Here is a 15,565-nt window from a genome sequence, read left to right as displayed (position 1 = left end):
GACCTCTGGTGGTCAGTCTGAGGCGTTTGTATTATAACAGCCACTTTACCTCCACAGCTCTCATTAGTAGACCGAGACGGCAGAGAAGCCCGTATAGAAAGAAATCTTTGAGCTCAATGGACCCGAATCAAAACGAGCATCAGGAGATTCAGTCTCCTCTCGGCAGCACTCAGATCTCCTGGAAATTACTTCAATTGTGCCTATAACAAAAAATATATTTATTGTCAGCTGTGGGTACAAATGTCATACATGCGAGTGGACGAGGTAATGTCAAGGACAACGACGCTGAAAACAAGAGTCAAAACAACAATCAGTGTCTTTATATTTTATTCACATATGTTACATTTTGCATTAAATGTCCAAGTCATACTTTCTGGTCAAACTCAGAAAGTTAGAGTCAGCACCTACAGTAATGTACTGTATTCTCTCCTCATTCATACAGGAGAACACACAAAAGCTTTCAGTTACAATTTACACCCATTACTCATCGGCTATTTGGTTGCGGTCATTTACAAAGTGGGAACTGCAAAATGAAAGAGGACAGGAGAAACCCAGTAAACAGAAAAGCAGCATGCATGAATTCAAGAGGAAGTTGTTTTTTTTCAAGTGTTGACTCGCTCCTTAAAGGTTCCTCGACGCAGCTCAGCATTTCAACACCAGACATCAGGGATATCAGCTGTATGCTCACTCAGACAAATCAACGTTAGTCTTGCAGGCACGACTGGATGAAATGTCCTCTCTTCCAGGAAAAAAAAAGATGATAATCAGAAAAAAGACACTTAAATAATGGAGGCTGAAAGGATGTCATGCACAGTGTATAACGGATACTCAAGTCTGATAATCTTGTAATGTTGGAATGCAACTATATATCACAACTAGTTGATGCATGAGTATGAGATAGTCGTTATAATAAGTGTTCTGTACTGCAGTTATGACTTCACAACCAAAAGCAAAAGGGGAAAAAAGCTTTTCTGACTGCAGATGGATCAGCGATGAGGACTTATCTCCAAAAACTACATTTCACTGAGTTTCATATCTTGACAGAAGTGATGAAGTATTTCTGCTCTCGCATGCCATTCAGTTTGACCAACGCAGCAAGACACCAAATCTGTGCAGTGACATTTCCTTAACTTCAGGTTTTTTGTGGAGCGGTGACAATTAATCTTCGATCGACAGATTGTGGCTCTCGCTGTCTCAAAGCTGGCGTCTGTTTCTTCTTTCAGACCCAACCAGGAACAGAAAGCGAGGAAAGGGGAAGACTATGAGGACTAGTGGGCGTTTTGTGGTGACCGCGAACATCTTTAGAGGGCAAAGGGAGTTTGTGTGGGCGTTCCCAGCCATCTACGGTAAACTCAAAGCACAACCTTAAAAAAAAAAAATCTTCACAAAAGTTAAAATTACTTGAACAATGAGCAGCAGCATTTATTTAAATATCTAAAACGTAGTTTAAACAGCAAAAAATAAAATAATAATAAAAAAAAAAAATTCCTGAGGATGGATTGCAACTAGACCCATAAAAAGAGCCTTTGCGTGTTTGCAAAAAAACTCTAGTGTTTTGATGGGTGGACTTGTCCTGCCTCCCATCACATGTCAGCAGACACTGAGTGCACATTGCAATAACATCGCTACACTCATCAGGAGCTTGAAACTCATACCAGCACAGCAGAGCACATTTTGATAAATAAACGGGATATGCATTAACATCTTCATAAACGGTGCAAAAAGTAAGCAAAATTTGCAGGGACATTCAGTGCTTGATGCATATCATTTTTTAATTCAAATAAATAAGACAGGCGTCCTAAAGCCTGCTCCAAACCAATTGAATTTCTGGGCAAAGTTGTGCTTTTTATTTCTTTATTTTTTTTAAATTATTATTATCTTCCCAAATTCTGTTTTTCCCTGTTGAAAATCACACGATAAATCACTTGAACACACACACGTGTTAATCTTTAGGCATGACTGTACACCATACTTCACATAAACCAAGGCTGTGGCAGCAATACCCTCAACTGGATGTTTGTGTTTATAAAGTTAAGAGTTCCCCAAAAATTTTGATCAAGGCAGACACATAAGCCAGAAAAAAAAAATCTTCTCCATCTTGGGTTGTGGTATTTTTTCGGAGGACTTTGGAAGATCTTAGAGTCCATTATAGTGAGGCCCCCAGCGCTTATTGATGTGATCAAAGGTGTGTGAAACCCACTGTTGCTCCAACACTCGATACCTCTCTTCACATAAGAAGAGAGGTTTGCCACGACTGGAGAAAGGCCAGAGGGGAAAACAAGAGTGAGTAGGTTTTTCACAGCAGCAACAAGTATAAAAAAAAAAAAAAGAAAAAAGGACTGTGTCCCAATTTCATACTAAATTCTAATTCTAATAATGAATTAAAAACAGCGTGTATCCATATTAAAACACCTTCTTTCTAAATGTGCTCTTAAAAACAACACAATGTAAAGAATCTATACGAGCTACTCAACTGGAAAATGTTCCGTTCAAATCAAAATGTTTAAGGTTTACTGCACAATATGCATCTGTCGTGTGTGTGTGTGTGTGTGTGTGTGTGTGTGTGTGTGTGTGTGTGTGTGTGTGTGTGTGTGTGTGTGTGTGTGTGTGTGTGTGTGTGTGTGTGTGTGTGTGTGTGTGTGTGTGTGTGTGTGTGTGTGTGTGGTACCGTAAATCGCGATCCTCCTCCCCGTGAGCGTCGAGGTAAACGGAGCCCCACAGGCAGAACCGATGTCCGCGGATGATGATGATGACCGAAGCATTGATCAGTAGAAAGATGCCCGTCGCGGCGCCGCAATGTTGGGAGTGCTAACAAAGTGACACGCAATGTAAATAAACGCTTCGCTTTTAAAACCTCACGGCAGCTACGTAAAGGCAGCAGCAGCTGTACGAAGGCAATACTTTAAAAACATGGAGAAACTCACCAGAACACATTCACAGATACCCTGCTGTTTGCAGCAGACGCCTTTGAGACAGACGAAGGCGCCGCACACCAGGCAGAGCGCCGGGTCCTTTGGCACCTTTTTGCAGGCAGTGCAGGCCTTTCTGTGATAGTACTGGAAGATGATATTGTAGTTGTCGGGGAGCTGGAGCAAGCGAGGGGCTGCCCACTGAGGATCCTGCACCAGCAAGGTCTTCAGAGCAGAGACAGAAGTACAGAACATATGGAGGGTTACTGAGCACGACCACCTTCTCCTCCTAAACTCAGACTCCTGATTGACTCTTCAGAGACTCTTAATTATCAACTTTAGTTCTCTTTGAACTTTAAGGCTGAAACTAAAAAGATTTGTCATCAGCCTAAACGGAATGAATCTCTGACTTCTTGGTTTTTATGGTGTCCTTCAGCGGGGTAATAATAAATAATGTCCTATGTTGAGGATTATGCCGACACAATCTAAACTGACACCTTTCGTTTTTTTACCAAATGATGAACAACAACCGAGATTACTGCCGTGCTAAATGAGGAGGGTATAAGACGCATGGTCAGTTGTGCAGTCGCTCCGGGAGACAGCCGGAGACACAACAGCTGTGGACCTTGTCTACCAAGGCTGAAACTAAATTCAAGACGTCAAAGGCACTTTAAATACAGCAATCATTTACAGGGCATCGAGTTCAAAATATGTGCTTTGAATTTGAGATTATAGTGAAAACTCAGCTCCTCATTCTACAATTTGCTGATATTCTCTGAACTGTTGATTGATTATAAGAGTCTAACATGATTTATAAGACTGTATTTAGTTTGTATATTGACTGAAATACTCAAACGCACCAGTGATTGCTCGGCATGCAGCTGAGAGAGACCGGTGACCTCAGCGCACCACTGAGTCACCAAGTCAAAGGCGCCGACCGGCCACTCCAGACATGAGGCACTGTGCACGGTGTTGGAAGGCTGGAGGGCCGACGGCTGGAGCCCTAAACACACAGCCAGGGACGAGAACTCCTCTTCAGCCTGAGAAGACAAACAACAACACTGATCAGTTCTGTCTTTGCTGTCACTCACACCTGAAACAACAGAACATCCCAAACTCTTCTCTACCAACGTCTCGTAACGGAACGGAACTTCACGCCATCATTAGAAATAGAAAATAAGGCCAGCGAGATGTGGACATTGTTGCTGCGACGGTTTCATTCATGATAAAACATACCAGGCAGCCAGTTAGGTTGTCGCCATAGAGGTGATGCTGCAAAAGGCAGGAGAGGCGAAGGAAGGGCAGGCAGAACTGCTGGAGGCTGAACTCGATGGACTGTGGGGACCACACACTGGAGCTCAGCTGGGGAGGGAAACAGCAAGAACACCTGATCAATAACCAGCCAGCAGCTCGCTGATAATACAGTGATGTATATCTCTCCTGGAGATTAGCAGAGATATTACACCATTGTCTCTCGGGGGAATGGCCAATTCATTGTGAAAGAGAAAATGAAAAGGAGCAGAGAGAAGAAAGGACGGCTGAGAGGGAAGAGGGAGTGTGATCCTGAAGGGAGTTATACTCTAAAGTACTAAACAGTCAGTTTAACGTCTCACCATTGTTGTTTCTTCAATGTTCACCTTGTAGACACTCTTGTCCTGAGAGAGCTCACTGATAACGTGACTGAGCAGCGTCTCAAAGGACTTCTCTGAATTTGCAGCATTCTGTAGAAAAAAAATATCAAAATAGAGAATTTAACAAACATTAAAAAGACCAAGATTTGTACATTTCCTCTAACATACAATGGTCTCTTAAGGTCAACAGACATGATCTTCAATCTCCAGAGGGAAGAGAGTCGTAATCAGAAATATTTTCTTCACATCCAGCCTGTCTTTGTTAGTCCAAGTCTATGAGTGTCGCTCGCATGTCAGGATATAGAGTTCAAATCAGAATCCTCCTCCTGTGGATGAAATGCACTGAAGAATATAATCACTTATGCAGAATAAGAGGACAACAATTCCTTCCTTAATATAACTTCAGAAAAGCAGTAAAGACATTACTGAATGTGTGTTCTGATAAAAATTAAACTGGTTTGGCTCGTATGTTATATCGAGGAAAAGCTGCAAGCATTTATCAAGCTGAAGGAGGTAGAATATAAAACAGCAGCCTTATCTCGTCTGCTGTCCTTTGTCATAGATTTATAGGGGAGGAATTTCAAGTCTACCGATTTTCTTCCTTGAGGCTTTGATCTCTCGGCTTCTTTTTTTAACATCGTCAATTTAATTATAAAAGTGTTTAACCAGATTTTGAAGTGGTTCTCATTGTGGATTTGAAATTCATGTTAATGGAAGCTTTTAAAAGCCCACACTACTGTTCAGCACAGTGAAGAAGGAAGATACAAATGAACGCTACCATTAAAGATTGAAACACACAAAAGAGGGTTTCAGCTGTTTGTCTTTTGCCACTCACTATTACAATCTTAATAGACTGAAGACAGATAGCCAATTAATGCAACACTCTCCAGCAATGACACTTTTCCAGATAATGAAGATTGATACTGTCGACCGTGGAAATCCTATAAATGGAACTGGAGAGCTTAATACAACACAATAGCAAGTCACACGCAAAGATTTACTGTGCTGCAAGATGGTTGGGAACAATCAGAGGAATCAACAAGCAGCAGATGCCATTTGGATTTTTAACACCCTTTGAAAACATATATTATTATGTGTGTGTGTGTGTATATATATATTTCATACAGGAAGACCAGAAAGATTAGAGGTTCTCCTCTGACAACATTTTCAGCTATACTGAAAGGTTTTATGATGTCATGGTGCAAGAACGTGGCTCTATCGTTACAGTTTGACACAATGACTAGTGGTTTACAGCATTGTGCTGACTGAAGAGGCCGTCCACACAAGACGCAAAGAAAAAAAGAAAGTAAGTACTATGCAGTAAGTACAAGACCAGTAAATATATTTAAAGCCTCTGAACACTGCGGAATAGCGATGAAAAGAAAAAATTACCCAAAGACCTATACTCAACACATGAAAATTAAATGGATGTAAAATTACCACAAGCTGTTAGTCACTGTGATCAAGCGACAGGCGACTGCATCGTGATTTCCCTCTTACCTTCTTGAGTGCTCCTGAATTGCTCCAGGCCTGCCGTTCCTCTGAGCTGAACCGGGTGGACAGCGCCGTCAGAGCCTGAGTGAACTGCAGGTTGTACAGCATCCTCACCACGCAGGTGAAGTGCTCTACACGGGAACACAAGGCGACAGTGAGCATGTGCTATTCTGAACACAAAAAAGATCTTCCAGCTGAAGGAAGATGGCAAATATTCATAGGGACATTGTGTGTGGTTCCTCAGTTCAGCATATAGACCCTCGCTGAACACAGCCCATAATAATCAGCAGAGTGCTTCAGATGGAAAATGAAGCCTGACAGGGATTTAAGTTTGTTATTGGCAAGAACAACAAAGAGAGCAGTTTGTTTTCTTTTTCAGCAGGAGGGCTGTTGTCATGGTAACCGTGACATGTGTCACGACACACAACTAAAAGGTAAGAGTTTAAAAAGCAGGTCGTTCCCTGCACAGAAATCACATGGAAAACCACTTGGGGGCAAATCATCCCTCACTCTCTACTTCTTTGAAAGAAACCTATTGAAAAGCACAAGTTTACAGATTGTCTCCTAGTTTATTATGTTTTGTGCATATTAATTCTAGTAAATTAAAAAATGATATTCATGATAATTAGTTATTATTTTTACAACCATAAATATTAAACAGCCACATGCTATAAAACAACACATTCTTGAGAACAATCTGGCAATCCTTAATATATTTTAAATCTTGATATATAAAAGCATAAAGGATATTTAACCAGCTATAATAACAACTTTTCACTGAAAAGGTTCTTCTTTCCAATCAATCCTAATTGTCCTGCCTCTGATCAACCTAATTCAGTCATCAATGGAATAATATTTCAGCCAGGTCTTCAGGTGGCCCTCCATATTTTTGTAGTGGACGGCTAATATGGAAGAGATGAAGCGACAAGCCAGAGATGGAGGGCACATGAAGGAGGTGCAGACCTCCCATCATCAGGGTCGTGTCTTCCTGATCCTCACAGCCAAAACAGCAACAGGATCACAGATAAGAGGTGTGAAATGCTTCTTCCCGCCTCTCAGCCCGGATTAGGACTGATAACGGAGAAACTCCCGGCTCTCTCGCAGTGTCACGATGCCCAGAGAGGAACTGTACCTTTACGCAGAGGCTGTGGCATCGTCAGCACGAAGATGATCAGGAGGGACGGGACATCTCGAAACAGCATCGGTACCTCAGGTCTCTCTTCATCAAAGCCACTGCGTAAAACGTACAAGATTATTCAGATGGCACTGCATATACTTGAGAGAAACCCAAAGAAACACATGTACGTGAACATGCACCAATGTCTGCTTTATAAAAACATCAGAAAGGCAGTCTTATTGTCAGATGATGTAATATTCCTGGAAACCAAAAAGCCTGCAGCAGTACAAAGTTAAAGAAAGAATTTCAAGGAGTTTTGTTCCGCCCTCTAACATCACTGTAATTAATGTATTACTCTATTGATGTATTATGTATGAATTGTATTACCTTGAACAACCGCAATAACAAACAGACCAACAGTCTCTCAATATTTTCAGTTTTCATTCTTGCAAACTGTATACAAATAAATAATTATCCAGAAAAATGCTTTAGTTACAGAATAAGACTTAAACTTGTTGTTTACTGTTTGTGCATGTTTAGCTTTAAAAATTAGGCAGCAGAATTCAATCTAACAAATTTAAATGATGATCCTGATATGAAACGTGTTGAAAATCTCAGATTTAACTATCAGAAGCTGCCAGGTGTCAAATATCGTGCAAACATTGCAACTCTTTCTCTGAACATCCCGTAAACGTCCCTTTTGTCTGATTGATAAATTAAACATTTACAGACAGATGAATGAAGCAATGTCACGTAATGTATATATGAAAAGCACTTTAACAGGTATTTGAGCAGGTTTTCCTGTGTACATAATTTTAAATTTGCAAAGCAAACGCATGGCTTGAAAAGGCTCGTTCTTTGTACCCACTTCCTTAATGCAGCCCTAGTTACATATTCGTATTATTTGCCATCTCCATTTAAATGTCTTTTGTTCTATTGACAATTTAGCGAGGTCCCAGTCTCCGCTCTACCTTGAAAGGCCTCGGGGGTTTGGAACAAGAGGGACTGCACTTAGAGAATAATACCTTCCATTACCAAACCACTCACCAGTTAATTCCTCTGTGCGTTAAAAGACAGCCTTAAAGGACAGAGCTTTCAACCCTGAGTGCCATCTATAGTTGCCCACTGAACATTTTTACCAGATTCCTCTTTGGTGTCTTCATTGAAAATAAGGTCAGAGCAATGTTTTGCATCTATGTGGAAACATCTCTCTCTGTCCTCTTTAACCAGACTGGATCAGGCCGACTGCCTCAGGGTGTCGATGACAGTGTTCCCTCCCTGAACCCTGACAAGTATTTTTAAACAGCAAATAGGTCCTCTGAGAGATGCTGTATGGCTGTGAGCACTTTAGCAATAACAGGTGTAAAAGCTGTCTTACAACGCTAACAGGGAGGAGAGGTTGTTGAAGCTCATCTTGTACCGTTAGGTGCTAAAAGTACTCTTCTTTTAACACTCGTTTTTTTTTTTTTAGACCATCAACCCTGACATGCATTTGTGTTTAAAACAGACATGTTCTGATGTATATTGAGTAATAAACCGTGATGGAAGCGTGTAAGAAGAAACTTTGTCTTTTGATAAATACAGGTTTGTGTTGGAGAGAGGCGGACAGCTGGGAGCGGAGACACCGTGCTGGGGTGGTGTTGGTGGTGTTGGTGGTGCAGTCCTTCTCGTGCAGTGAATTTGACAGGGTCGCTTTGCTCTCCGTGGAGTGCCCGGTAATTTGCCAGATGCAGCAATTATTGGTATCTATGGAAACCACACATGGTCCCTTTTCTGTTTTTAGCTCGTCTTTGTGTGGAGAAAAAGCTGTTGGTGGCGTTTAGAGACAGGCGAAGTGGCACTTTGATTGCATGTTTATGTGAAGGAAAACGGTGTGGGAGAGTAGAGAGTGGAAGGTATGAGCAATGTACGAGCAGATTTATGGATTTACTGTTAGTGGAGGTACTTAGGACAGAGAGACACTCACTCTGCCTCTTTGTTTTGTGCAACCTGAGTCAACTTCGTCCAGGGGTTGTAGGCTGAATCAATGCTGTACAGACGCATGTGCATAGCCAACACATGGAACAGCTGATCTGAAAGAGGTAAAAAAAAACAGCAACAATAAAACATGTCATTGTTATGCTCCAACAGGCTCTGACAGGAACAAAAACCAGCAAGTGTTTATCTCAGGCTCTATTGTCGCAGCAGCAACCAATGTGGATCAAACGATGAAAGCACTTGACTCAGACTGACTGCAGGCTAATGTTTGGTTCGGATAAAACCAGGCCAGGCCAGATGGATTCACGGTGGAGCTCGATGGCCTCGAGCAACTCTTTGGTCAGGCCACACCTGTTCGTTGTGAAACTAATGGCACATGAAGAGAGACCCTCCTGTGCGCACACAGTCTCACATTTATACGCTGGCTTTTAATAGCAGGACATCTTATACCCTCGGAGCAAATCTTTTACTAAAATAAAGAAAGTTATGGCATTATAGCAAGGAACTAAAGACAGGAAACAGGCCAACTCATTTTAGATGTTAAGTATTATATTCCAAACTGGAGAAATGTCCCCATCTTTATTATTAGTCCACACATAGATTAACCCACTTAACCTAATTACAAACTCAATCTAAGTTCTATTTAAGTTAGAGATGAAAATGATACAAGAGCATTAGATGTAAAGCCATATGAACTGTGTTTGGACCCAGTACCACTAAACCATCAGCTGAATTCATCTGTAGATGAAAGCAACACCTTTCTGAACAACTTTTCTAATTAACAGCATGAATCCTATTTGATTTTGTTTTATTGGGAATTATGATGCCGTAATGCAGCAAAGTGCTTCAAGTAATCAGCACTGCAATTTGACTTGTGTGAGAACTGTCGATTCTTGGAGCAACACTGCCCTCCGCAGGTGAAAACAGACACAGCACGGAGAGAGCAGAGTGTGTCGGTCCTTGGTTGCGTCCCATTTGTCTTCCCTACAGCTCGTTTCCTCTCTTCTCTCTCCACCACTCACCTCCGAGCAGGAATTAACCTGCAAGATGCGACGCTAGGGATGAGAAATGGAGGAGGTAACTCAGGTGAGGGCTGTCGTTCATGTGCTACTGTCAAACAACAGGAAATGTGTTTCAGATGTAAAGTTTTAATTCACCTTCCAACCTACTTACACTTGCTATTTTGAGCGTGTAAATGCTTTCACACTGGCAGGTATGGCCACTCGTAGTGCAGCGAGTACCTGCATGGTGGACTTATAAACGGTCCAAAAGAAATTGAGTATGAAATGCTGGACACTTCTCAGCCACGTCTTGGCTGCGTATAGAAAAGGAGGAAAACACCAATCTATTTCAAAACTGCTGAAACTGGCGGCCGAAGCTGCAGAGGTTGCAATGCTTCACTAAGTACTACTGTACTCCCGTTTTAGTAAAAGGAGCAAACAAAGATGGCAGATATGTTGATGGGTGATGCATTCAAATACAGCCATCAGTACCCTGCTGAGACTCATGCACTGTGCAAGGCCAGAGATATACTTGCTTTCAACAAGGCGTTCCCATGCGAATGACGGCTGCCTGTTTATTGTTTACATCAGACGAATCCAGAAATGGTCTCTGTTTCTAGGGAGCGATCCGATAACACACAGGGTCCAAAAGCAGTTACGTCTCCGGCCTCAGTACCCAAATACGATGTACGACAATCAACAGAAGCACGCAAATGAAGACACAACCACCGATGTTCACAGCAGACATTTGGACTTGGCATAAGAGGTAAAGCACAGGTGTTACTTATAACGTTAACGGTGGCGCTGCACAATAACAGAACCTTGAAACCAAAGCAGCTGAAATGAATTCAGTCACCATTTATTTTCTTTAAGCTTTTCCTTTTAAATGTCTTAAAAATGTTATGAGAAAGATTGTATGTGCATTTTGCTTTACACTCAGATTTCATTGCAGATATTTGACAATTACTGCGTCCTCTCTTGGCAAACAATCACAGTGTTCAACATGTAAAATCACATCGGCAATGCATAAAAATGAGGGTGAACCAGTTCCACATTTACATTTACTGTCAACACTCACCACAAACTGCATGACTGAGGTCAACATGATTTGCCTTTAAACTTTCTGCCACAAAGTCCCCAAAGTGAATTGAAATATTTGCAGTTAAATAAACCAGGGTTTGGTGCTATTTGAAGGCTGGACTCCATAGATTTGATTTAGCTCATTTCAAGGGAATTGAAGAGCGTTTGCTTCTGTGGTCAATCATATCCTCATCATTTCAACACGCCCAGCATCCACTGGGAAACCGGCTTAGGAACCCCGTGGGCTCTCGGTTAGCAAACGTCTGCCGTTTTCCTTTAAATCCATTTCCCTAAGAAGAATGAACGCTAATGTACTGCAACTGAGTAAATTTGTCTGTCAGCATGGCTACACGGTTAATGTAGCTCTAAAATGGCAAACCTCCAGTGTGAAATCTCTTTTCAGCCACTCAGGGATGACGGGCCATTTCACTGCAGCAGCACGACTTTGACAGAACAATTAAACAAATAGAAAACGGGGTGTCGTCCGCACAACAAACTGATCAGACTCACCTTCCTCCACACTTCCCATCTCATCATTTATCCACATGTATTGAAACACTTGATTCAATTTGAAGATTTATAAGTAATCCATGTTTGTATTAGTTGATAATTGATGATACCGTTCAGCTTTTCCTTTGACATTCAGCGAAGATCAGAGTTTTCGTCCTGCCCTTGTCAGCTGAGACACAATCAACTTAAAACAGCACTTGACCCATTTGTCTGCTTCATCTACCCTGACTGCTCCCCACGGGTCACCTGCGACAGCATCTATCCTTTCCTGCCAGTGCTAATCGACCCTTAGGTTTTTTTTAGTGGTTCAGCTGTAACATGGAAGATTGGATTTGATCACAAGTCAGACAGTTTATTACAACGTGGCTGATGGAAAATACCGTAGAGTCACCTGCAATAACATACATGTCGGTGTCATTTCTATCTGAAACGGCAAAATACATTCGATGTTGCTTCAAAAATGGTTTTGCTCTTTTCCTACAATATTTTTTCTCTTATACTGTGTATTATTAGGGAAAGGGAATTGGACACTTAACTTGTTTTTCTCTTGTAATTCTGTTGTTGTTATCAAACCACAGGTGCTCCACTTGAGATGAAAACTCAGACTCAACATATATGTAGAAGATATAAAAAGCGAGGAGTGGGAGGAGGAACTACTCACTCAGACACGAGCGTTTGGCGGCAGCACTGGCACCTCCAGAACACAAGTTTCCTCCCCGATGCACAAGTTCCAGCTCCAGGTTTGTCCTGAGGAAACGGAGTCACGACAATAGTGTGTTAATGACCAAACATATGGATTCAAGTAAAATATTGCTCAGCGTACCATTAGTGCAGGTCGGCCGGGTTTCACCGGTGTACTGAATTAATGAGAAGAGTCCCACTCAGTCGTACTATTTTCAAACTCTTTACGAGGAGGTGTGGGAGCTGGCTTTTCCTCAGATGTAATCGTTTCAACGTGACTGTAATCCAAAGGCAACTGGACTCGCTCGAGTTTCTTGACGTTTCTTCAGAAGTGAAGAAGTCTTTCGGATGAAACGTCTTTCAGAAACTGAAGCCGGTCCAGTTCCCTTTTGATTACACTCAGACTGAGTTCTCACCTGGACGACTGAGAATCTTCACGGACATATTACTGGTGTTACGTAACAGGCGGTACACCACGTAACAATGGTACATTAATCTATAGTAACAGTGTGGGGCAGCAGATGGAAGCTGGAAACTGGAATTCAATTAAATGAACAAATTTGCCAAAGTCTGCTCATTTTATTGAAAATACATGTTTATGTATTGATATTAGTACTGTATTATTTTTGTTTTTCTTAGACATCAATTTTAGAGAACAATTAGTTTTAGTATATATTTTCAGCATAATTAATTTGATTGATTTATTTTAAATGATGCTGTTATACGAGCATATTGATGATGGATCATCTTCATTGTATCAGAGTTGCTACTTTTGAACTGTTCGTCTGAAGTTAAGCAAATATTGCAGGTTACATAGATTAAGTCTCCAATTTGTCACTGAAAGAAAATGTGTGTGTGTGTGTGTGTGTGTGTGTGTGTGTGTGTGTGTGTGTGTGTGTGTGTGTGTGTGTGTGTGTGTGTGTGTGTGTGTGTGTGTGTGTGTGTGTGTGTGTGTGTGTGTGTGTGTGTGTGTGTGTGTGTGTATTGCTATAAATGGCTGAGTATCACCATATCCAGCTTTCGGTTACGTAGCCTGCCTCTTTTACCAGTTTGATTAGGAAGATGAAAGATGCTGCCTAGTCAAACCATTTGCTATTTAATGCAGCTGTTTTGCAGCAGCAATAGCGTATCAAATAAATGACAGCTTTCCAAGACTGGTTTTCCACAAGTTGGACCATTAGCATAAAAACTGTTCCAACCACAGTTCATGCATAATCCCCAATGTGTATTTCCCATGCATATCCAAACATATTTCTATCCTGAATTTTAATTCCAAAACAGTGATAAAATAAAATAAACCTTTAACAAAGTACATAGATGGTGAAAACAGATAGGTATCACTAAAATAAGACTGATCTAGGCCCGTTTTCATCCCACCACTGGCCATTTTTTCCTACGGGCAGGGAGGAGGAGGGGGCAAATCCTTGGGTTTCCTGGGAGAAAAAGCAATTTCACATAGATAATGCAGCCACGGTGAAGCGCCATCTGGCTTTGGCTGATAAGAGCACCCCTGTGACAGAGGAATTTTCCACTCCTCAGGCAATTTGCGCTGTTCATTGAACTTCAGAAAGCCAACAGGCACCCAGACACACTCATGGGATCATTCTGTTCAGGGTGGAGGGCTGAAGGAACCACAGCATTGGGTGGGCAAAAGGTCTGGATGGTTACGCTTCAAGAAGGGCAGAGTTTTTGCAATGGGAGTGGCATGGAGTCGGAGACCTCAAGGTGAACTGGGGGGCAGTCATTTCTCTTACCTGTGACCGGTCTGTTGAGAAGATACAAATACCTGAGAACAGACTGTGTAATTTCTTTTTTCCAGCCTATTTGAGTCTGTTTTGTGGCTGAAGGGTGACATGCACTTAAGATTCCAGGCCAAAATCAAACGGAGACACTGCAACGTATGTTTTACACTGATCGTTCACCCCAAGATAACCCGAGACTACGTAATGTTAAGGAACTGCAGAATATGTGCAAATGGGTAACCAGCAGAACTGAAACTGTGACTAAGCAAGCTTAAGTAAGACCTTTTGAAAGTGCTCAAATTCATTCAGAGAGGCTGTAATAAATCTATAATCAATCAGACCTAATTAGTAAAACCAAAGAAAGAGGCAGAACAATTCTGCTGCAGCCTCCAGTGACAAATCTGCTCACGCTGTTTATAAAGGCAGCATAATGAGAAGCATGAGGGAAGCAAATCAAATACAACTTCACAGGTCTCTGAGGAACTTAGTAACCCATATATTGGGTACAAGTACTATGTAAAAACTCCAGTATTTAATTTCAGTTCCACTTTGAGGAGCCTTTCAACAGGAAAAAACAAACAAAGTCAGAGTCTTAAGAACGAGGAGAGGACACTTCTGTCTGTCTGCATGGACCATTTAACTATTATAGCCATCCATCCATTTGTAGCTGGGTGGAAAACGTCATTCAATCAGAACAACAGGGGTTTCTTGGAAATTAAAGTGAAAAAGAAAAGGGAAAAAAAAAAGATAATTGTGAGGAAGTACCAAATCATAGAAGCCACATGGAAATCAGTAGCATCAATGTGCTTCCACCATCATTTCAGAGATCTGCCACTAACCACAGCTCACCACCATGTCGATGGCTGACATGTAGATCAATTGATAAATAAAGGGTTTTGACTTGAGGATCATTTTCCTCTTCCACAACGGTCTGCATGTCAGTCTACTGGGATACAGTAAATATAGTTTAGCTCCTTTAACTCCAACTTTGACTCTGCTCTTACCTCGCCACTGAATACATGAACAGGAAGTCATTGTCAGGGGAGCCCGGGTTCTTGCCATAGTCCATGTATTTCTTCTGGGTGGTGTTTTTGATGTCTTTGATTACCAACTCCATCTCTTTGCTCAAGTTTGACTCCGTCTGAGAGAACAAGAACAAAATGAAGACACTATCTTTACTTGAACAGAATGTGGGATGTTAATCTAACCTCAGAGAAATATTCTTTATCGTAAGGTCAATAACACGTTCTTGGGTCAAACCTTTTGCCTCATCTTCAAAATGCCTTTACATATTGTAGAGTTTTAGATTTCTTAATGTACTTTGATGAATCTGGTGGTTTCCTGTCGTCTTGAAGCAGCATGAAACCGAACTTACAGAGAAATTACAGTTTTTATTTCGTCAAAATGTCATTATAGTTTCATG

At 41.4% G+C, this 15,565-nt stretch overlaps 1 protein-coding gene across 2 annotated transcripts in view; it reads right to left on the bottom strand.

Moving 5' to 3' along the window:
• Positions 1 to 310: 310 nt before the first annotated feature.
• The window catches only part of ubr3 (ubiquitin protein ligase E3 component n-recognin 3), a 37,193-nt gene continuing 21,938 nt past the window's right edge, over positions 311 to 15,565 (bottom strand). For both annotated transcript variants that reach the window (XM_069702537.1, XM_069702538.1), the window contains 11 exons: positions 15,147 to 15,283; positions 12,381 to 12,466; positions 9,118 to 9,223; positions 7,167 to 7,267; positions 6,041 to 6,165; positions 4,523 to 4,630; positions 4,146 to 4,271; positions 3,770 to 3,949; positions 2,925 to 3,134; positions 2,669 to 2,808; positions 311 to 2,254 (listed from right to left, as the gene is read on the bottom strand). In XM_069702537.1, coding sequence (XP_069558638.1) covers positions 2,137 to 2,254; positions 2,669 to 2,808; positions 2,925 to 3,134; positions 3,770 to 3,949; positions 4,146 to 4,271; positions 4,523 to 4,630; positions 6,041 to 6,165; positions 7,167 to 7,267; positions 9,118 to 9,223; positions 12,381 to 12,466; positions 15,147 to 15,283 — 1,437 coding nt within the window. In that variant the 3' untranslated portion in view covers positions 311 to 2,136. The remainder of the gene's footprint in view (positions 2,255 to 2,668; positions 2,809 to 2,924; positions 3,135 to 3,769; positions 3,950 to 4,145; positions 4,272 to 4,522; positions 4,631 to 6,040; positions 6,166 to 7,166; positions 7,268 to 9,117; positions 9,224 to 12,380; positions 12,467 to 15,146; positions 15,284 to 15,565) is intronic.

Source organism: Brachyistius frenatus, unplaced genomic scaffold, assembly GCF_029030835.1.
Source record: "Brachyistius frenatus isolate BFR_SWC_R1_liver_20210118 unplaced genomic scaffold, ASM2903083v1 Contig_42, whole genome shotgun sequence".
In the NCBI taxonomy this organism is placed as follows: domain Eukaryota; kingdom Metazoa; phylum Chordata; class Actinopteri; family Embiotocidae; genus Brachyistius; species Brachyistius frenatus.
Note: the sequence above shows the minus strand (reverse complement) of the source record. Positions and strands in the feature narration are given on the sequence as shown.